At 39.5% G+C, this 23,592-nt stretch overlaps 1 protein-coding gene across 3 annotated transcripts; it reads left to right on the forward strand.

Moving 5' to 3' along the window:
• Positions 1 to 1,243: 1,243 nt before the first annotated feature.
• On the forward strand, positions 1,244 to 18,876 carry LOC131472503 (centrosome and spindle pole associated protein 1-like). 3 transcript variants are annotated; one of them, XM_058649771.1, is made up of 28 exons: positions 1,244 to 1,357; positions 2,628 to 2,754; positions 4,163 to 4,235; positions 4,474 to 4,577; positions 5,636 to 5,692; positions 5,891 to 6,198; positions 6,282 to 6,382; positions 6,515 to 6,611; positions 7,252 to 7,309; positions 8,162 to 8,430; positions 8,811 to 8,929; positions 9,033 to 9,174; positions 9,583 to 9,694; positions 11,896 to 12,043; positions 12,786 to 12,914; positions 13,329 to 13,441; positions 13,645 to 13,794; positions 13,892 to 14,035; positions 14,729 to 14,839; positions 14,971 to 15,037; positions 15,559 to 15,685; positions 15,994 to 16,133; positions 16,224 to 16,352; positions 16,540 to 16,580; positions 16,690 to 16,750; positions 17,619 to 17,728; positions 17,840 to 17,888; positions 18,526 to 18,876. In XM_058649771.1, the coding sequence occupies exons 2-28, from the start codon at positions 2,650 to 2,652 to the stop codon at positions 18,699 to 18,701; spliced, it is 3,240 nt and encodes a 1,079-aa protein (XP_058505754.1). In that variant the 5' UTR covers positions 1,244 to 1,357; positions 2,628 to 2,649; the 3' UTR covers positions 18,702 to 18,876. The 3 variants fall into 3 exon arrangements, with proteins under 3 accessions (XP_058505754.1, XP_058505756.1, XP_058505755.1); XM_058649773.1 differs by having other exon boundaries at positions 8,219 to 8,430; XM_058649772.1 differs by having other exon boundaries at positions 6,291 to 6,382.
• The last annotated feature ends 4,716 nt before the right edge of the window (positions 18,877 to 23,592 follow it).

Below are 23,592 nucleotides of genomic sequence, written 5' to 3' on the forward strand. Positions count from 1 at the left end.
ATTTGCTCTCTCATCATCCTTCTCTTTCTCACATATATTTCACACACTGGTATAGTGAAACTAGATTAAGATGAAGCGAGAGATAAGGTGACTAATTGTTATTATTTAATGTATTATTATTTTGTTACTTGTTTCATTTTCTACACACTCCGGTCAAAATTCCTCAGCTCCACTCCGATCACATACGCTGGTATATACAGAAGAACAGTATTTCAGATTTTCCTCAAAGTACCACCAGAGGAAGCTCCACAGTTTGAGAACCATGGGTCTGGCGGACAGGCTGTCCTCCATTAATGAGGACAATATTATAGTGTAGTCAAGATAATTGAAAAGCTAGAACATGAATAAAATGTTTCATTTCTGCTGATTGGCCTCAAATCCTTACACACTAGGCCTTTCCATTTCGTGCTACTCTTCTGTATAAGGTGGGCTTTTAATTTAATTTAATTTAATTTAATTTAATTTAATTTAATTTAATTTAATTTAATTTAATTTAATTTAATTTAAAATCATGAACAATAATTAAAATAGCATCTTAAAGTGTTGCTTGGTTTTTCAGGTTAGGTTATGCACACGTTGATGTGTCTGTATATGTGTGATGCTGCGACGAGAGCAATACTTCTAATCAGCAAAGTCGCAAACTGTCAAGTCACAGAGAATACACCGTAATAAAAAGGAAGTCTTCAAAATAAGAGCACAACATTATCATTGGTCAGATGAAACTAAACTGTAAAGAGCAATTTTCTTTCTTCTAAACGTTGTTTGATATGTTTATTAAAATGTATTTTATTTAGTAAATTAAAGATAAGATAGTCCTTTATTGGTCCCACAGTGGAGAAATGTACATTTACATGTGGGTTAGGCAGTATTGCTTGAGCATGATGACGCCTGTTTTTGAGATTGTGTTGAAATTGTAACGTTAACACCTTTATTATTGTATTGTAGCTTCCACACATGGTGATTGAATGGATTGGTGTATATCCATACAATAAGGATAATATAGGATAATAATAATATAGAATTAGATAAATGACCACAAATACAGTAATAGTTGGTTTACAACATCACTGTTGAAAAACTAAGTGTGCTACCTACCGCGTTATGGAATACATTTTTTGAATTGTAAAGAAAGACTGAACTAAACTGTACGAAAATGACATTAACCAAAATACACGAAAAAAAACTTTTTTCCGATAGTGTGTTTTATTTTGACATTCCGAACAGGAAGTAATGCATTACTGCTATATAGCGCTTGCTGTGTTATTTTCGGCTCCAAGAGACCAAACCACCGCCAACACGTCGAAGCTAGCAAACATTACCTTCGGCTGCGTCAATCTGGACAGGTCGCTGGTCAATGGTAGGTTTTATCTCATGTCAGCGACTCTGAAACACGCAGTTATGCCCTGTAGCTAACGCTAGTTGGGCAAAGGTCTAGTTATTAGCTCACTTAAGCGTTAATAGTGTTTGTTATTTGGCTATAGTTTGGGGTTACCCTTCCTCTATTAAAGCTAACAGGCGCGCTCACAGTACCTGTAGGTGAGTCTTTAGTGACTAAAAAAAACATGTGTAATGTTCGTCAGTTGTCAGGCTGATAACTGACAATTTGTGCAATGAAAAGCTTTAATTGAACGCACCAGTATCGTAAGTGACGCTATCAGGGTCATTGTGGTTGCCTGACGACGGAATATTGCCGCGAATACGTTGTTGTCCATCATTGCACATCGAATACGATAGTTACATTTGATAGTGAATATTAAATGAATAGCATGTAGCCTTTGCTGTAACTAGTCAGAAAGGCACAACTGTTGTCATCTGCTAAATAGGGTCACATAATCTACATAGGCACGAAACCATTCTATTAATGACAATTTTAGGCTGTATATTGTGATATTGTATTGTTCTTTATTCTATTCTATTATATTTCAGGTGTAATGTAAAAATAAGCTTTCCTGATTTGTAAATGGAAATGAACGTAGCCCTCTGCCCTTCATGTAGTTCATATCATAAGCTTTAAGATATAAATGTGCTAGGAGCTGGTGGAACTAATGGAAAATATAAGATGTGTAAGCGTTCAGTAAATGCAAGGAAAGTGTACTACAACTTCAAGCTTACAGATACAACTAATAAACGAATGTCACTTAGGGCTGGGCAATATATGCCTACTCCCAATGTTATCCTGAAATTTCACCAGGATCCACTTAATGTGACACCTATAGTGTCCCATCACCACATCTGCCCAATGCTTTAAAAACATTTAATCAAAGCCATTAATGACTTACACTGAATTTCCCCATGGGGATTAATACATCTTATTTTACACCGGATAATTCACCACTTTACACTAGTATAACACTGTTGATGTGCTTTTGTTTCACCTGAAGGTGATTGACTTGATTGGCTTTCCCACAGCCACAGAGGAGTCACTTAACTATTGAGCTCAGCTATTGTGGTTGAAATGATCCCTGTAACACATTTGCTCCTGCAGCTGAAAACGAGGCTTCATGACCCTGTTTATTAGATAATGAAAGCAAGAGGTTTGCTACCTGGAATCTCTATAAACATTTGCACCGTTTTGAATGGTGCTCTGCTTGATGAATGTAAGCAAGCATGGCATTCTGTGTCCACAGCTGGGTTGTGTAACAAAGTCTAATGGAGATGGATGATGAGCTGGAGAACTTCATCAGGGAGCGGAAAGCAAGAGTGGCTGAGGATAAAGCCAGGCTGGAACAAGACCCTCCTTACATGGAAATGAAGGTGTGTTCCCATGATTATTTTTAAGTTATTGGTTATTAAATGCTTCACTTCTTATCAATATTGACTCTATTATTTGTAGCCACTTTTACTAACCATAACAACCTTAGCAAAATATGTGTCTACAGGTGTGTCAGGAGTAGCTGGTAGCAGCATCACTAGCCTGGTCTTAGGGGTGAGAGGGTGGTAGTGGGGTATTGAGATATTACAATGTGTTAATATACAAATGTGTCACTAATAAATAGATGTAGGAGAGGTGAGAGAGATATGACAGACTAGGTTTCTATTTCCAGAAGATTGAAGTAATGCAACAAAGAACCAAACCCAATAGAAGAAAGTAGCAATTACTGTCATAATTCACCTTGTATCCATGACAACTGTGCACTCAAATTGAGCCTTCTGGTCGTTTCCTGTGGATATAGACTTTATGGTTTATAACTCATGAATTGATTAATTGCTTGGAAATGTGATGTCGGAAGAACGTGAGTGGCTATTCTGCAGTGACTAGAGCTGCGACTAACGGTTATTTTCATAATCGATTTATTTTCTTGATTAATCGAGTAATCGTTTGGTCCATAAAATGTCAGAAAACGTTAAAAATGTTGATCTGTGTTAGTCAAACCTGGAAATGATGATGTCCTCGATGTCTTGATTTGTCCACAAACCAAAATGATTCTCATCTAATGATTTCTTTGTTATATGGAGCAAAGAAATTAAGAAAATATTCACATTTAAGAAGATTGTAACAACAATTGTTTTAATCATGAAAAAAGTTTCAAACCGATCAATCAATTATCAAAATACTTGACGATCAATTTAGTAATCGATTAATCGAGTAATTATTTCAGCTCTAGCAGTGACCCTACAGAGGAACCACGTGCCAGTTGTTTATAAAAACTTCTGGAAAATGAATGACACCAGTGCTAGTTTCAAGCTTTAAGAGTTAACTTTAAATCCACAGAGATTGAGCAATATATCTCAGAATTTAACAGTATTCCGACCTCTTCAAATTTACGAGACACTCTCCTTTCATTCTGCCACGTAGATTGCTAACACACTGCATTAAAAGCATGTAAAATAAACTATATATCAAAGCTAGTAAACGTTGGATCCTGTACCTGATAATGAAGTTATCACTACTCTGTTGCCTTTGGTTTCCTACTGATCTGTCTTCTGTACTCACCTTGAGCATGCTTTATGTAAGATATCCACCTCTGTGCTTTCTTGTGAACTTTGGGAATTTGATAAAAAGCTCTCCCATTTGTTTGTACCTGACTGTTTTAATGTCCTATGGCACAACAATATCCCCATCTTCCCTTATTATGAAAACAGCTGAATTTGAGTCGACGAAGGGATGGAGCTCTATTGCATGTGTTTGATTGCATTGTCCTTTTCTCTTTTGGACTGATAGGCCAAACCCCACAGAAGTTATGAATCGACAGTCAAGGAGAACATTCCTCCCAATTCTTTTGCTCAGGGAAAAGGTATGGAGCCTGACCATGTTTTCCTCCTTTTTCTAAGTTGTCTTTATAGGATGCTTTCCCTAAAACTCTGAGCTAATACCTTTTGTAAGTCTCTCAACAATAACTTGTGAAGTTTCTTGTGAACGATGTTTGTCAGAGTAGATGTGCCTTTGAAGGTAGCAGACAGCAGTTGCCTTGTTTTGATGTGAAACTCTTCACCTTGTTCCTCTGTTAAATATTAATGGGTGTGTTTTGTCAGAGGAGAGTTGCAGTGTGGGTCTGCCTCTCGGTGTGGAGTACGAGAGGAAGAAACAGAGGCTGCAGCATGAGCTCCGGATGGACTACAGACGCTACATGGCTCAGGTGACTGTCATACACTTCCCCATTTACTCAGGTGTTTGGATGTGGCTCACACTCTTTGATTACAGTTTCCATTTGTTGTTTGACATCTGTTGCGGTCTTACTTTGAGCTGAGCTTTTGATTCCTTATTGATATTTAAATGTAAAACATATAATGGGAATATGTTGCAAAACATTATTTTTAAGATTTCTCCAAATTAAGTCATGAAATTTAGCTTCCTTGGCAGCTCTCAGTATCTCGTGATAATCCATGGTTCAGGTATCCTCATGATGTCTAAGTATCACATCACCAAGTTGTGTTTACTGATTCAAGTGTATAGGATGTAATTAATATGGAAACACGGTACAAACTCCTCCCTGTTCTGCAGCATATACTGTACAACATGATCCTTGTATGCAGTGTTCCCATCGGTCCTTGAAAGTCTTTCAATAGACATGGGTCATTGAAAGTGCTTGAATGTTGTGCAAGAATTAAGTTGACTGGACTTTTAGGGAAATGTCTCCCACTGCTGATGTGCTCTTGTTTATTACAAAACCACCTGATTCATACTACTGATTCATGTGCCCTGCATTGCTTGATGTATGTGGTCTAGGCCTACGCAGTACAAACGTTGAGTCATAATTACTAGCGGTGTTGTGGACACTGGCCACTGTCTCTCTCCACCATTGATGCAAGATTCAATGCAGAACAGTGAGCGAGTAACATTAAGCAAAAGTGAGCAATTACGTGATGCCTGGGAAATGAAAATGTTAGGATCTCTGGCTCACCAAAGTAAATGACAAAGACTGATTTTGCCCAAGATCCCAAGGACAATCACTTGTCCAGATACAGAGTGTGTTGCAAATCAATAAAAAAGCACACCTTAAGCTCTGTCTGCATTTTTGGTCCTTGAATTTGAGGAAATTGGTCCTGGAAAGTCTTGAATTTGATCTAAACCAAGGTGTGGGTAACCTTTTTTATGTTGTTTGTGGATCTACCCCAGTTTTGTGGTTGAATCTGATGTTGGAAGAGTCAAATTCAAAATGTTTTACAGTTGTGATTGTAACATTTTATGTTGCAGAAAAAACACTTTGACTCTGGACCGTTTATTCACCTGGACAACAGGAGGTCTGTCAAGGTAAATACCCCACTGTGATGACAATTTATTAAGGACAACTGAGGACACTTGCACTCCAGGCAATACAGTTCTTTTGCAGTTGCTTGGAGATACATGGATGTGGAGTACTGATAGATGGTGGATAAATTTAGATCAAACAAAGTTAATGTTTCTATATTTAATGTGAACATGATTTCAAACCTTTTTTCTTTCTTTTAGCAACACTTACTTGAAGACCAGACTGGCGTTCTCCCCAAACAGAGAGTCTCCTCACGCAGGGATGCAGCCACTCTAACAGACGACAACAAAGGCCTGCAGAGGGCGCTGCGCCTCGCCAAGGCGAAGGCCCTCTGTCCTGAGGAGGAAGACGAGCAGCCACCTCGGAGGTATCGTAACAGGCCACGGAGACCCGTGGACCAGGAGTCGGAGGAAGATGAATACTCAGAGGAGCTGGAGCTGATGGAGGGCAGAAGGACGGGGACTGATCCTGGTTATGAGAGTAGACGAAACAATAAGACTGATGGCAGGTACGTGAAGGAAATGATCTACTGTTTGTTTGTTTGTTGTGTTTGTGCATGTTTCAAAATCCTTTTGTCTTATGTGTGCCCAGGGAGAAGAGGGAGAATCCAGCAGGTTTTGCCAGAGACGGCAGGAGATTTAAAGCACTGACCAAAAGCGATGACACTGAGTTTGCCACTGGCCTTATAATAGGTTGTTTTTATATTTTGCAAATGAATACTTCTTTGTAAAAAAAAATCAGCATCTGATGAACATTTATTTGTAACTTTGCCAAGATTGAACTCAAAGTGTTGCCATTAAAGTCCCTTTAAATCATCTTTTCAGGAGCAGATGACACAGATGAGACTCTACGGAGAAGAAAGGAGCGCTACAGACAGGAGCTGCAGGAACAGATCGCTGAACAACACAGGAACAAAAAGAGGTGCTTTGTCAATGATATTCTGTCAATGCTGTCAAACACCTGAATATTAACTTGATGGACAAACCTCTTACCAGCTGAATGTCCTATACATAGGATATGGTGGGAACCTTTCATCCAGGAAACCCTTAATGTGTCAACCAAAAGTCTGGAAACACTTAACCCTAACCCTCTGCTTGAACTTCCTTGTGATGAAAACCAATATCCCAATATTTTTAGGGATTTTGCCGATAACGATAATTGGCGATATTTTGCAATCCTCAAAAAGGTGTTTGTAAAAGTTTAGCTATTAAATCTAACAACGTCGATTCCGAGGCTGGTAGAGTTTGTGTTTTGTCTCCTGGTGCTGTTTGTTCACTCATGTTTAACTTCAGCCATACATGCAGCTACGTTAGCTTGGTTTGTTGTTGTCAAGCATGGACAATGCATGTGTTCTCAATGCGCATACGCCAGTCTGTCCTACTAGGCTTGATCATGCAGTCAATGTGTGGCCTCTCAAAAAGGCGTGTTTTGATTGGTTCTTGCATACTCCATATTGTGGTTTCACACATCGTTAAGACAACAATTAAGATACTATCGTAGACGATATATATCTTGCACACTAGCTGGAAGTCTGTAATATGTTTGTGTGTCCTTGTTACAGGGAGAAAGATTTGGAGCTGAAAGTTGCTGCCACAGGAGCCAATGATCCTGAGAAACAGGTCAGGTGACAACCAAACGACCCCAAAATTCTCACTTTTAATGAGTCTGTCTGCAAGATTTTCCTATCACTAAACAGATGTTGGTAACATTGAACATAGTACAATAAAAATATGGAAACAGTGTGGAAATGTTATATTAGGAGAGTAAAATAATGGTAAAACTGTTTTTCTACAGTAATCACCAAGAAATAACTTAGTAATAACAATGGAAGTAGTGTGTTGGACATAAAATGGATGAATTCAAACATGGTAAATACCAGTTCCCCAAACATATTAATGTGAAGGTATTATACTGATGGAAGCCTCCAGTAATTCTCATCCAAGCTTATAACCTGGATATTACTTTGGAAATGACATGGTATTGCTGTAAATATTACCACACTATAACCATTGTTATTACCATGCTGTAAATTGCATTAGAATTGAGATAGTATGACGAACAATACCTTTTGTATGAACAATTATTACCATGTTACAATACTGTAATGTAAAGTGTTACCCATCTATGTACTTACAAGTTAATAGAAGGTTGTGAGTTCAGCATTAATTGTCATAATAATCTCACAAGTATGCTACAGTTGTATCTTAGCTGGCATCCATGATGACTTTTACATAAGTTAAAGTCACTGAGTAGTGTAGAAAAATACAATTACTTTGTCAGCAAAAGAAGGCACCTGGTCACTATGACAGGGTAAAATCAAGCAAACAAATTCAGTGGGTACTCGAGATATAATTGGAGTTCAATTTTATGATACACTTACTGTATGTTATGTTGCTTATGCTGCTTTTTACAGTCTGTGAGTATCATTAAGAACGTTTATTATCTCTCAATTTGGCTGATCCACCATCCAGCCGGACCGAATCAGACAGTTTGGACTGAGCAGGAGAAGAAATCTTCATGTTTTACAGCCATCGGCAACAGGAGATGGTGAATCATCATCCAGAGGTCTGTCCAACAGGGAGAGGATTGGTCTTCGAGAAAGAGAATTGCCTCCACCTGAGCAGCCTCATGTGGCCTTTCAGTCCCCTCTACTGGACTACAGCTCTGCTCTGGGTCTGGGAGGTGGTCTGTCTCCCAACGGTCAACCTACTGCACCGTCCTTCCATAGAGACACTCCCAGGTAGTATATCTTCATCTTGCCTGTCTTTAGCTGTGTGGAAACCATGAGGCATAATTATCCATGTTTAGGGCAGAAACTAATGAATATTTTCATCATTGATCAATCTGTTGATTTTTCTGGATAAATAAAGTACTTGTTTGGTCCACAACATGTCAGAAATGTTGAAAAATATTGATTGTTTCAAAACCTCAAATTGTCTTTTGTTGCTAAACCAAAAGCTTTAATTATTTCTTTGTTATATGGAGCAAAGAAAGCAGAAAATGTTCACATTTAAGTAGCTGAAAATTACTAATTTAAAGCGATTCAATTGTGATGTGGTAGCTCTACCCATGTTTTAATTAAAATCTTATTTTAATATCTTATTTACTTTGTCTCTCCAGAATTCCGATGTTCCCTCCACATCCTCCCGCGGGTCTCAGTGACGCCTACAGGAACCTGTACACTGAGCCCCATTTCTGCTATGGCTCCAGAAACCTGCTCGACCCAAATATGGCCTACTGTAAGAACTGGTTTGGTTTTAAGAATTTATTTATTATGACTTATACTATTAAATCATCATTCAGTTCCAGCATCACAGTTTAAATTTATATTTTTCTGTCCAGGTGGTCATTTGTCTGTCCCTGGTGCTGGTCTTCCAGTGTCCTGCTGGAACCTACCACAAGGTGGAACTGTGCCCAGCCGGTTTGGTAACCACAGCCCTCACAGCCAGTACAGTGGAAGCAGCTTCCCTGATCCCCCAACTCGGTAAATATATCCTCTTCAATTTTAGTATAGTCAGAAACTGTCCCTGCTTGTCGAAGTCTAACAGCTAGCATCCATGTTTCAAGTATATTCATCTGCCACATCAGCAGCACCACAAATGATGTAGTGCTCCTGTCTACTCATGATAAGTAAATGATAGTGATGGAGAAGAAGTGTTTTTGCAGAATATGCCTGTGAGCAAAATATGTCTTGTATTTTCTTACCCAGCAGTGTGAACATGGCATTAGCTATGTTGTAGTTTGAGAATTGACGAGTGGCTGTAACTAACCTGCTAAATGTTCCTTTTGTGAGAGCGAGTGATGTAAAAGCACTAAAACTGAAACTAGAGATTTTATTAAAAGAAGTGAAACATGTTCAGATGTGAGCACTGTGATTTAACTCTCCTGGCAGATCCAGCAATGAAGCTCCTGCTATCAACTCGCCCGTCAGGGTTTTCCCTGCAGAGAGATCAAGTTCAACCCGAGAAAGAATCCTGAGCTACAGAGATGCTCTCAAAGAACAGGTAGGTCCACTCCCTTTTGGTGAAATACATGTAATGCCTTAGATTGGATTAATATCTGCCACTGTCTTCAGCTGTCAGAATTATAGTATATGTTTTTGTTAAACACATGGATCAATAATCCTAATGTGAACATCTAATGAATGCATTATGATACTGACCTTTTTTCTACTGCAAGCTGCAAGTGTCTCACAGCATCCAGTTTCAGCATCTTTGTCACACGTGACAAGAACAACACGTAAAAGCACTGTAGCGTTTCAGTTCCCTGATTGCACACAAGTGTTATTTTGAAATACGTGCAGCACTTAATGATGTGTGGCTTTATGCTACTATTTCTCGTATCTAGTTGAGTACAGAGGCATTTTATTTAAAGTATTTTAAAGTGCTTTTTTAGGATTTTCAAAGGCAATCTCTTTGTAAAACATGACAGAAGCTGCACAGCAGCTCTCTGGCAGGTGAGCAGGAAACACGCACCCAGTGTGAGTGACAGATGTGTGTGTGAGACAGTAGTGTACACGCATCCAGTGCGTAACACATGAAAAACATGTGGAAGAAGCCTCAAGGGTCTTGAGGGTTGTGCTCTTGTCATGTTCAGACTGAGACACACTAGTACAAATCTGATTTGAAACCACTGACCTCCATGTGAGGTTTAAATGGGATATGGAAAAAAACAGTTTTTATGCTCTCCAGTCTTTCAAAGCAATTTATTTTTATCCCTAGCAGTCTGACCAAGTTCTTAGTGTGTGTGTTTTTACAGCCGTAGTGTAATGTGAAAAGGTGTGAGAGTGAGCAAGGTTGGTAAGTTGATAATACAGACACTAAAAGATTGGCCTTTTGGTGTAATCACCGATGGATCATAATGAGGATGGACTTATTTCTCAGCCATTATTTGTCAGCCATTATTGTAATGGAGGTCGTGCATGACCTGTGTAATATTGGCACTGGTCCTATAATGGAATCAGGTGTAGCAGACAACTCAAAGCAAGAAAATGTCAGAAAACAGAAGGGTTTATTTTTATTTCTACTGTATTGTAGTCTGTGGTATGTTGGCAGGAAGCTTCCAGAAGAGGGCGCATCGAGCTTTACAACAAGGTAAAATGGAAGTAGTTGTATAATGTAGTAGTTGTAAGTGAAGTTATGCTGTTAGATCCTTAGTATTCTATTGGCAATGGAAGCGTTTGTGAGCTCTTCCCATATACAAGTGTTCCAGCTGCAGTGCCTCCTCAGTCCCATCCCAGCCCCTCCAGTGTTTCCTCTAAATAAAGCAACAAAAAGCCTCTCTAGCTTTTCTCCTTTGATTGTTGGCTTTTGCCAGGGATTTCTGCAGCACACACAATCACTGCAGGCTCACACCGACCTTTTCCAGCTCCTTACTGTTCTTTGGTGGCTTGTCATTTGGTGTAGCAACCCAAATGTAATGTTTGCCTTTTCCATTTTTACTGCATTTGAAATTCTTCTATAGACAGTAATTGTGGTATTTTTTTGTTTCAACCATGTAGTATAAATGGTGATTGCTCTAAGACAGCAAGGGAAGCTCAGCTTCTTCTAAAATGTCATCAAATATGTACTGTGTTGTATTTACATCTCAATACTAAACGTGCGCTAGTACACAATTAGAACGTGTCACTAGTTCCTTCACAATCGGCTGTTTTATCACAGATGACAGAACGTCTTACGTAATTCTCGTATTCCTGTAGCAGCCTCCATATTAAGGCGGAACCAGTTTTTGATTGACAGAGTTGCAGAAACGTACAAGAGAGCGGCGCCTTTTCTGCCTCAGTCCTGTGTGGATTTTGTGAGGAAAGTCAGTAGACAAATGTTCATTGTGTGTTATTTCCACTGCAAAATAGACCATTTTCATTTGTATATACTGTATACACTCTAAATAAAAACACTTAAAACATTTCTGTTTTACATAATCATCGTGTTTTCTTGTACTGGTTGTTCATTTGCTGTATACATATACAAATAATAATTGGACCTGAAATGAGCTTCCCCTGTTTCAAAGTCCAGCAACTGCCGCTGATTAATATATATTCACAGTATGTGTTAAATGTGGTTCAGCAATGCGATAAGTCTATATTATGAAGAAGCAAGAAATGCAGATATAAATTATTTACTGATAAGTCCCAAAGAATGTTTGAAGATTTTTCTTTTCGGTCAGTACATGCATTTGAAGTAACTTTGAAAATGTGCTGCTGCAGATCCAGGAGCAGCAGGAAAGGAGGCGCCTGGAGAAGGAGGAGAGGGAACGTTACGAGGCTCGGCTTGAGGCCGACATGAAGAATCACCAGCCCTGGGGCCGAGGTGGAGGAGGAGCGCCTCTCAAAGACAGCACAGGAAATCTTATAGGTATGTCCTCAACGTATTAGGGCTGCCACAATTAAACAACCTGTCCATTATTAATAGAATACTTAAAGGAATAGTTTTTTGGTTGTGGTTGCATGAGGTAATGACATATGATCAACACTGACTCTGCTGCCCACACAGGAGTTCCACTGCTGCCTCCATCAGTAAGTTTAGATGTGACATCTTGAGACTTTGGAATTACTAAAGTGAAAAACTTGGTATAGCAAGGCCGCAGTTGACCAGCACCTCCTGTTTACTGTGAGCTAAAATTGCTGGTTTTCTCAGTGGAATTTGGTTTGGGAAAGTGAATGGTTTGCAGAAAAGTGAGATAATTAAGATACCATAGACTTAAGCATGTGTATTTGAAGAGGTTTGTACATCAAGTTATTTTATTAGCTGAGACTTTTGTTTAAAGTGGCTGATATCAGTTTTTTTCTATCTGTCTTTGCTGGATGCCATGTTTTCACTAAGTTTGACTCTATCAAGGTGGAACACGGAAACCAAAAGGACGTGCACTCTGCAACATCGGAATTGATTACTTGTCCATTACTTGTACAATCACAACCTCAACTATCCCTGGAATTAACAACTATTTTGACAAATTGATTAAATGGTTTGGGTGTTTTGATTCGTGGAAATTTTACCAAATGTAACTCAACAGCAGCCAGACAATGTATAGTATCCATTTGTCGTAATACACAATACCACTCATAAATATGTAATTCTTACCATTTCTGTTTCTCAGCTGATCTCAACCAGATGCACAAGGTAAATGAAGAGGCCTACATCAACCCCGAGCAGTGGCAGAGGAAAACCACGGCTGCCATGACAGCACGTCAGCCAGAGCAACCTGACCCCAACGAGAGGATCTCTGGTACTGTGTCGGTCTCCATGACACCAGTGACGGTCACTGCTTCCATGAACATATTTATTCCACATTTATGCAGCACTGTTGGCAATAAGATCATTTGTAGCATCAGGGGAAATTAAAGCTCATGTGGATGGAAGGGCTGATGAATGTTTTATTGAGGAATGGACTGCCAGACTGGACTGACACCAATATGTAAATATAATTAAATTATGTTTTCCTCAGCTACCAAGCACCGTAAAGGACAAAAAGCCTGACTGACACTGTCTCCCTGAATACCTATTGCTCATTCAGATTAAAATAGGTCTGTGCTACATATCCTTCTCATTGACATTTATCCTGGACTTAAAGGAGTATTATTTAGGAAAGAAGGTTCTTTGGTCCAAGCGAACGTTGAATTTTATTCTCTTCTTTGTGCAGGTTTCACACGCGTCCAAACTCCACAGTTTGCCAGAGGCAAAGTGTTTGCCAACCAGCCCACCCAGCAGCAGCTCCAGGACCAGGACAAGTACAAAGCTTTCCTCAAACAGCAGGTACTGCTTTAAACAGCCCATGGTGCTTGTGTTGGCTGTGGTTTTATGGTGTGCTGCCTTATTCAGCATCACTTGTGCTGCCAGCTCACCGCCTTCTCTCTTCTCTGCAGACTGAGCTTGCAAAACTAGGAGTTTTGTTTCCTGTGTTGAGAAGTTTTCTATATTTTCTGATATTGGAGGTTTTGTTAATCTGTTTTTAATAGATTGAGGAGAAAATGCGTAAGAAGGCAGAGGAGAGGGAGCTGGCCAGACTGGAGGAGGAGAAAGAAGAGAAGAGGCTGGCGGAACAGAGAGCTCGCATCCAGAGAGAGTTTGAGGAAGAACAAGAGAGGAAAAAACATAAAGAAAAGGAGGTGAAATAATGAAACGCATTCTTGTTTAATTATTGAAACATTAGAATATACAAAAAAATGGTCTAAATCTATCACTGCCTTTTTATCTGTACTTCAGCAAAAGATGAAGAATGAAGAGCTAATTCAGCAGGCTGAGGAGAGGAAGAGGGAAGCTGAGAGGAAGAAGAAGGACGTGGAGGAGAAGGAGAATGGAGTGCTGAGGAGGCAGTATGAGAGGGAGAGACAGGCTCGTGTGGAGGAGGTGAGTTCTGATAGATCTTCACTGCCACATTAAAACAAGCAGTAGTAGAGAAAAAGATCGTGAATTGTAATGTAATTATTATAAATTTCTAAAAAACAAAATATGTTGCTGTCCTGCAGTAATGTTGCTAGTGAATTTTAAATAGTAACGTCATTTTAATTATGTTATGCACCTGTTGGGAATCAGAAAACAATCAAGCCATGTATGTGACTCAGCTGTAGTGATGATGCCTCCACAGTTTTGGAAAATGTTGAAAATCTGGCACTGAAGTAAAACTGAGTAAAATATCTGTCCTGTGATTTTGGTTGTCTGCAGTGATCACAGGACTGCCCAAGGTTGGCCATTTTGTGCGTTTCCCATGATGAAGGCCTTGATGGCTGAAACGTTAACTATTATGATTCTGTTAGTGGTCAATTATTGTTGTTGTTGTTAACAGAGATGATGTAAGTCATATCATCCCACTCCCAGTCAACAGAACAATATTTCATGCTGTGTCTAAGGCTTTTTGTCTCTGTTGGTGTAAGTGTTGGCAGCATAAGTGGAGAAACTAAAGATGATTTTTTTGGATGGAATGTAGGTTCTCAAGAAAGAGTTGATTAGTGTTTGACAGTGATCCAGACATACATCCAGATTCTTATAGGTGTGCATGGTGTTACTTCTGATGTAATGTATTGGTGGCTATGGTTTGTTCAGGTCTGCAGGGAGCCTTCACCTCCTATTCCCACTCTGCAGAAGAAACATGTACCACACCAGTTCACCCCCAGACCTCCTACAGTTGACAGCCAGCACTCTATCCCTCTGTCTGTGAGTGTTCCTGTATACAAGATGTTTTCTCAGGCATTTGTATGAAGGATGAATAAAGTTTATTAAAGCTTTTTTTACTCTAGATGTCTGTGTTTTATAGATATTCTCCCTCTTCTTTCTTTGTGTTTCAGGAACGTTCTTTGTCTGGTCTCCAGTCTCCTCCTGTTCCTGCTCGTAGAACCCAGCTCCGAGCTGCATGTACTACACACACACACACACACACACACACGCATGTTCGACATTCATGACTTGAGGGGACATTGCATTGACTTACATTCATTTCTTGGAGACTTACTCTAACCCTAACCACAATTACTACTGGCCTAATCCTAATCCTAACCCTAACCCTAACCTCAACCTAACCATGAAACATATCTTCACCTTAAAATGTAGTAATTTACGTTATGGGGACTTGCTTTTTGTCCCCACAAGGAGGACAAGTCCCCATAATGTGACTGTGTGAACAGGTTTTGGTCCCCACAACATTACTCACACACACACACACACACACACACACACACACACACACACACACACACACACACACGCACGCACACGCACACAATTTATACTGCATCATATTTTAGTTTTTACCAACTCACCTGATTCTGTAGTGTCTTAACTATTTGACTGTTGACTGTGTGGTTCACAACTGCAATTGTATCTAGTTATTGGAGCTTAGTACTGAGAGTGTAATATTCGACTGTTTGTGTTTTCAGGCGACCAGAGGGACGTGTTTAGTGAACTGTCAGCTTTGCGTCGGCAGCTTCGCAGTGAACAGAAACGGCTGGAGAGTCATCTGCAGCAGGACGACTGGGAGGAATTAGACTCTCCTCTGAGTGACAGGTCAGACCTGTCCATCACTCTGTCTCTAACATTATAATATTTAACAGGTTCTGTATTTTACTAATAAACCTAAAACCAGGTGATAGAGATTTCACTGTTTTGATTATATTTAGAAATCCACACAGGTGATAGACAAGATCTGTCATATGTAACGGTGTTCAGTCAGATGCCGTTAATGGTCATGTGTTCTCCTTTTAATATTATTATTATTATTATTATTATTATTATTATTATTATTATTGTTCATATACTTATGAAGTCTCTTGCCAAGAACTGACTCTGTTTTGTGTTCATGTCAAATTGTTCAGACTTGGGGAGCGCCCCCCGGTGGATGTGTTTGATATGGCCAGGCTGCGGCTCCAAGCTCCGGTCCGAAGACCCAACTCCAGAAACATGGAGCCCAGAAACCTGCAGCGAATCCACGACTCCCTTCAGCTCAAATACACAGGTAGTGTAGTATTACACCAGTTTTCTGCTTCTTCACTGCACTCCACTATACAGCAGTTCAATCACCTGTGAATGTGTATCGGTGAATCAGATGCCAAGTCCAGGCTGGACTCCACTGAGATTCCAAAACTGGAGGAAGTGGGCGTGACCAGCAGGAGAAGACACGACTACAGGGAAACATATCACCAGCTCAGCAGCCACAGATCTACAGCTCAGGACGGTTAGAACTCTTTGTATTGTTTATTTATGTTTACTTTTTATTCTTTATGTCAGGAATTTCCTTTTAAAGACATATTTTGATTGAATGATTGATTTTCTAATGTTGATATTGAATATTTATGTGGCCTTTACTCCTTGTATAGTAAGGAAACAAAATCAAAGTAAATGCGGTCTTCCTTGTGTTGCAGATTATTTTGACTTGTCCCCAACACATCAAAATGATTATCTGGTGAGTTCCAAAAAACTGTTTCTAAATGATTGACATGATACATATTGTATATAATAACTATAATAACCAATATTAAAGATGAATTAGAAGAATTGTGTGTTTGTTGCAGAGGAGTGTGATGGGACGATCTGCCAGAGGTTCCCTGCTGGAGTCAGAGAGCGCGTTCATTGGTAAGACCAAACATGAAATCGAGATAAGCTACACTTTAGCATCACAGAGGTTCAGATTAGGACTGGATTTAAAAATAATGATCCGTTTAATGACCCTGTTTTGACTCTTAACATCTATAGATTGATCTTTTCACTAGTTTATCTTCAGCATGTACAAATACACATGATACTACAATTATAAAATGTAGACGTAGGTTCATGTTAAGTGATTTTCATAAATGATTCCAAAGTTAATGTTATAAATTAAACTTTGACCCTGTGTACAGATGCAAAACAGAAAACAGACACTCTGACGCACTGAAAGTTACTGACACAAGATTATGATGATTTGTGATCATCCTCACACATGATTGTGACCGAGTGATCGATGTCAGGCTGACGTCTTGTTTATGAGCAGTTATTATTGAGCCGTTCTTTGAGAGAGTGAGACAATAACAATGAAGCAACAGCACCAAACACTAAGTCCTTATGTTATTATGAGTTAGTGGTTCATTATGAAACAGTGACAGAACAAATGAGACTATGATGTTTTTTCCACAGTCTATATGATTAATGTGAAACACTGGATCTGTTCACTTTAGTGTCTAATATGACCTGGATAATAGAATAAAGGAAATCAACCAAGTAAAAACATGTTGCAACCACAAATTATAATGAAGCGTTTCCAATTAATTTATGAATAATAGTGTCTGCTACTAAGTTGTCGTGTGTGTGTGTGTGTGTGTGTGTGTGTGTGTGTGTGTGTGTGTGTGTGTGTGTGTGTGTGTGTGTGTGTGTGTGTGTGTGTGTGTGTGTGTGTGTGTGTGTGTGTGTGTGTGTGTGTGTGTGTGTGTGTGTGTGTGTGTGTGTGTGTGTGTGTGTGTGTTAGATCCTCTCGGCAATGCCTTCCCTGTGCCTCGCACTCCAGAGTGTGAGAAGACCCCGCAGCTGTCAGCCAGAGAGAGGAGGAGGCTGGCCAAACAGTCGCAGCATCCTCAGGTTCACTACACTTACTCTCACTCTATAGTGTAGTCTGTTAGCCTTTAAAGCTATATTTAAATTTAAATTAATGTTGTTGTTTTGAAATTGTGATGGCTTATTTTGGTCCAGGAAGGAGCTGCTTCCCGTCAGTGCAGAGGTCAACAAGACTCGAACACAGGTAAGAGATTGGGAAGCAGTGAGGGATGGAGCTGGAACAGTACAGTCGTCATGGTAACGTGGCCAGTGCCGCGTGAAAGATGAATTTCTGTTTCGTGTTTTGTGCATTTATTTTTTACATTGTTGTCAGAAAAGCATAGGCCCGAGTAAAGAGGTGTATACTTGGCTGAAATTCAGCCAGTATTCAGATTATATTCTAGTTGAATAAAGAAAAACCTCACAAAATTATGTTTGTGTCAAATTCAGTGAGCTCTGAGGTCTACAGAGGTTTTAAAAATTATTTAAAAAAAAAAAAAATGAAATTGAAAATATATATATATTTTTTTTATTTAAAATCTAATCTCTGCAGAATTATATGGCATTTTTTTTGGAATTTGTTTTAAGGGTTATCAAACCTCTCAGTTCCAAAAAAAAATTTCTGGTTTTTTTCACGTGTCAGGCTTAACAGGGCTAATTTCAATTTCTGTAACATTGTTTTGAGTTTTGGCTTCATGTAGAAGTTAGTATTCAAAAGTTCAGTGTATTTCTCCTCTGAAAAGTAAAAATTCTCAGGACATCAGCAGTTTACACTCCTCGGATATAATGACACTTGGTTTAAGACTCACTTTGTTTGACTGTGAGTCTGCTCTGTTCTTCAGGACCAGTGGATCTGTCTGACGACGACGACTCCTCCCCTCCTCGCTTTTCTCTTCACAACATGAACCATCGAAGCTCCAGGGAAAGCGCGGTCACGGATTCCTGGACGCGGCCGGGAATGTCGGACACGCAGAAGTGTTTGGACCGTCCATCGAGGAGGGAACGGTCAGCGACGTAGGAACGAATATGCCAAAATGAACAGACCGACTGTGATGGATGTGTGGTTATGAATTTCTGAAAACTGATAAACATTTGTATGTTCTTTTCAAGAAAAGTCCTTGTTTACATCAGTAAGAACTTGCAATCACTTGACTAATGACCTAACTATTTTTAAATAAATTATTTTAAATATTTATTGTATTTTTATTTTATTTTCACAGAATTTTTGCTTGTTTAAGATTCAAGTTTGTTTAAAATGACACACATACAGTGAAATGAAGTTGACAAATCTTTATATATTATAAAAAATGGCAGTAAAAATAGTCAAACATTACAGTATCAGTCAGTCATCATCTACCGCTTTATTCTCCACCAGAGGGTCGAGGTTGTGCCAATCTCAGCTACATCGGGCGATAGGCAGGGTACACCCTGGACAGTTCGCCAGTCCATCGCAGTTCAGACTGGTCCACACACAGAGGCAAACAACCATTCACTCTCACACTCACTCCTATGGTCAATTTAGAGTGTCCAATTTACCTTATCCCCACATTGCATGTTTTTGGACTGTGGGAGGAAGCCGGAGAACCCGGAGAGAACCCACGCACACACGGGGAGAACATGCAAACTCCATGCAGAAAGGCCCTTGTTCCAACCGGGGCTCGAACCCGGGTCATCTCGCTGCAAGGCGAGAGTGCTAACCACTACACCACCGTGTGGACATTACAGTATCAATGAATTTAATTTTGTCACAATTTATACAGTAAAATCTCTAAAGAGTTGGTCCTCAAAGTCTTTACTCTGATAAGGAAACATGACATAATGCAGTTTTAAAGGTGAAAGGTCAAAGCCAACTGAACTTTTGCAAAGTGCTTTACAGTAAAGTAAAAACAGCACAACAATACAAATACAATGGAAGTTACACAAGTCAATCAGTGGCAGTGGCTGGTCTTGGAAACAGGGGAAGCTCATTCCAGGCATTACAGTTATATTAAGTTCTGTAAGCGAACAACTACTCAGTATTTCTCGTTATAATGAGAAAACAATCTTATCTCGAAATACCGTGACGTTTTCTCTCATAACGAGATAGTTTCTCGTTATAACATAATACTGAGCACCCCACTTTTTGTTGTATGTGTGGCAGCAATACGCTTCCGTATCTTCTACACAAAGAGGTGGAGACGGACCACAGAGTGAAAACAATGAAAAGTGCACTGTCAACACATTTTACTAAGATCTACTCAGATCTCCTACACTTCATCATGTCTGTATCATACATCATAAAGAGGATTACTTAGATGTGGGGATAAAGCAGCAAGTAGAGAAAAAAAAAACAGGCTGGTTTGGATACGGAGAGCCCGCTTGGAGATGGAGAAGCGCAGGAGCTGTGCGCAGCAAACAAAGGCCCCTCAGATGCTGTCTGATATGTTCGATAAGATCCTCCTAAATGATTTATCTTTTGAATGAATGTTAATCTATATATCTGTATATATATATATATATATAATTTCAATGGCTTGACTTTAGTGAGGTAAGTACACACAGCCATAACAACAAAATTTGATTAAAAAAACAATGGTACATAAATTCTTTCAGTTTAGGTTTCGGCCAAGTATTTCCTGATTTTTGGTTTCAGCCAACAATTTTCATTTTGGTGCATCCCTAGATTTTAATTACAGTGTTCAAATGAAAATGATTTATATCACAGAGCAAATAAAACACAATGACCATCTATTTGTCTACAGACTTTACTCCACACAGGACTGAGGCAGAAAAGGCTCTGCTGTCATGTATGTTCCTGCAACGCTGTCAATCAAAAACTGCTCCGCCTTTCAGACCGATGTAGTGGTCAGCTGTCACATCTTCAGGTCACCTTTTGCCTTTTGTCTTCAGTCTGGACCTTGGAACATATAATGCTGTGTTTCCATTATGGTATGGTTTGGAATGGAATGGTAAAGCTCTGGGTTAGTGTTTTGACTGGGAACACTACCTTGGTAGACGGGATGTGTGGGCTGTGCCACGTCACCGAAATACGTCGTACCAATGCGACGACAGTGAAAGACGTCATTGAACGCAACACAACAGACAATAATAGCTGCTGTTTGCTGGCATCTTCTTTTTCTCTTAGCTTAATATCATTGGATGACCTCAATGCTCTTGCTGGGGTATGAACATGGAGAGGTTCATCCAGGTACTGAAAGGGCCAGACCGGTCAATGCTTTAGAAAGCTTAACAGCTTAAAGCTTGAGAGTGACTTGTAATGTAACTCAAAAGCAAGAGTGGGTTAAATAAACAATGAAAATGATCTCATTGGAGCTGGATTACGCCGACACCTCTGCCTTTATTGAATCAGACTTGTGTAACCAGGGGTTGTGGAAACAACTGTTTATTGCTTTAGAAAATCTCAGTAAATGTGAATTTATATTGTGCCTTTTTTAGTAGTTCTAATTGGCAAACACAACAGTATATGTTGCATATGGTAATTTTCTGTCTTCCTGCCAGCAGAGCTGTAGTCTCTTGGTTTTGTTGCGTAAGATATTTCATTCAATTGAGTTTTACTTCCAGCCAAACAGTTCTGTTTAAGCAGCATATGTTCACAGCACACTGACAATGTGTGTAGTTGGTCTCTAAGCAGTCATTACGCTACACTCTGTGTGTGGAGCAGCTCCAGGATCCTCAGTTTAAAAAGGCCCCTAGGAACCGACGCATCATCCACCAAAGCCGAACAATGGAAAACAAGGAAATGAAAAGCTGCCAGGCCTGGAGCTCTTTGTTTATCACTTGTCTTCTGTTCAAAAGATTCCAGTTGTTTAACACAGATGTTCTGGGTGTCACATTTTTCACCACAACACAGTTATACAGCAAAGTACACAACAGGTAAACAAAGCCAAGATGTACATTTACATTTTTATCTGAGATTGAGAACCTCTTTTTCTAGGAAGATAGACATAGATATTAAAGACCAAGTTGCAGACATAAAAGACGACAATTCAACCACATGACTAGTTCAACTACCATTACTACCTAAAAGAGAAAACTTACTGTCTTCCATCCAAATTCAACCAAAACCTGTATTCAAATGCGTCACTCAGTACTTAGCTGATACACCACTGGCAATGATAACAGCCTCTTTTTGAGCATGAGGGGATAAGCTCTGCATAACTGGATTTGGGGATTTTCTATCTTGTCTGCACATCCTCTGATTTATATTAACATATTTTACATTTTCAGGTCTATTAGAGCTGTTATATTGGCTTTATCTCAGAGTTCTGTCTAAGCCAATGAAGTACATTCACAGACTGTTCTGCGTTGTCTTGGTTGTGCATTATTGTGGTTTGGGTCATGAACTCTCTGGTCCAGGTTTCTGTCTCCACACAGGATCAACCATCAGTCTCTGGGTCACCTCTGTCCCAGATGCCCTTCTCCTGTGATTGGTCAGTCTTAAAATTTTGCATCGCACACCATTTGAGCTGCAAGATTGTTTTTGTCTCTGTTGATAAAACTTCTAGTGTGGCAGAGTTCTGGGTGTGAACACGTGACCGGTGTGGCTCTGCGTTGTTTGTGTTTTCAGCCAAGAACCAGACCAGCGAGGTCTTTAATCCCTGATTTCCAAAAAATATATTCAAAAGACACAAATCAGTAACGCGGCCCACTCCGACACCTTAAAGAATAAAATAGAAAGAACACGATCGACGTTAACTAAACTTGACGAAGACAATAAAGGTGAGTAATTAAAAAACTGAATAATGAAACAATACACGGCTAAAACAATAATGGTGATGATTATAACAGGATTCAACAAAAATAAAGACGTAAAAAATACATTAAAACAACAGGATGAGACATCATAAAATGAAAGGGGAGAGGTCAAGACAATATTTATAACAAAAACCCATGAAGAAGAAATAAATGGGAGGGGCAACATGCAATACACACACATTAAATCAGGTATGAAGATAAAGAAGAAAGAAGCTAAAATGAATATAAAAAGAAATATTTTGAGTAATTATACTTACATTAATGGATGACAAACCTGTTACAAACACACAAAGATCATCATTGTACTCACAGATTATTGTCACGTTCCTGTGTGCAGCTTTATATCCCGATGTATTGAGATATTATTTATAATATTATTTATAAGTCATATCGCCCAGCCTCAGCTTTCAGCTCGACAGAATATTGATTGATTTATATTGTGATATGTTTCAATGTTGAATGATAGTCTTTTTTCCCATATTGTCCAGCTCTATACTGACTGCACCGTCCAGGTCAGCTGACCTGTGAGTCTGGATTTGACGCAGTGATGGCTCACACTGGTGTGTTTGCTGTGAGGACGTCGAGTTTTACAGCTCTGTGTTTGGTTAGATATGGGCCGACAACATTGCACACACACACACACACACACACACACACACACACACAAACATTTTTCATCGTCTACCTCTTTCTATGTCATTATCAGTCTTTGTCCTTCTTGGTACGACAGCTCTGTTCTCTGTCTCATTCATGCTCTCACTTGTGTACATACACACTCTGTCTCTCTCTGTCTCTCCTGCCTGGACGTGCACCGTCACTCCTTCACTTCCCTCTCTCCCTCTCTGTCTGTATGAGTGATGACCTTCTTCGGCACAGGATAGGAAGGAGGATAGAAGCCATCTAAACTCCGCTACGCCCCCATTACTCAACCAGACATCCCAGTGTCAATACACACACACACACACACACACACACACACACACACACACACAGAGAGCACCCCACTCAGCATTACACTGACTCAGGAAGGCCACAGCAGCACAGCGTGCCTAGCAACTTCATCCAAAAATTGATTGTCCGGGCAAAAACCCCCTCAGCTGGTTGAAACAATTTATTGCTTCAAACTAATTTTATGGTCTTTAACTTTCTAGCAG

The sequence above is a fragment of the Solea solea genome, chromosome 14 (assembly GCF_958295425.1).
Source record: "Solea solea chromosome 14, fSolSol10.1, whole genome shotgun sequence".
Taxonomy (NCBI): domain Eukaryota; kingdom Metazoa; phylum Chordata; class Actinopteri; order Pleuronectiformes; family Soleidae; genus Solea; species Solea solea.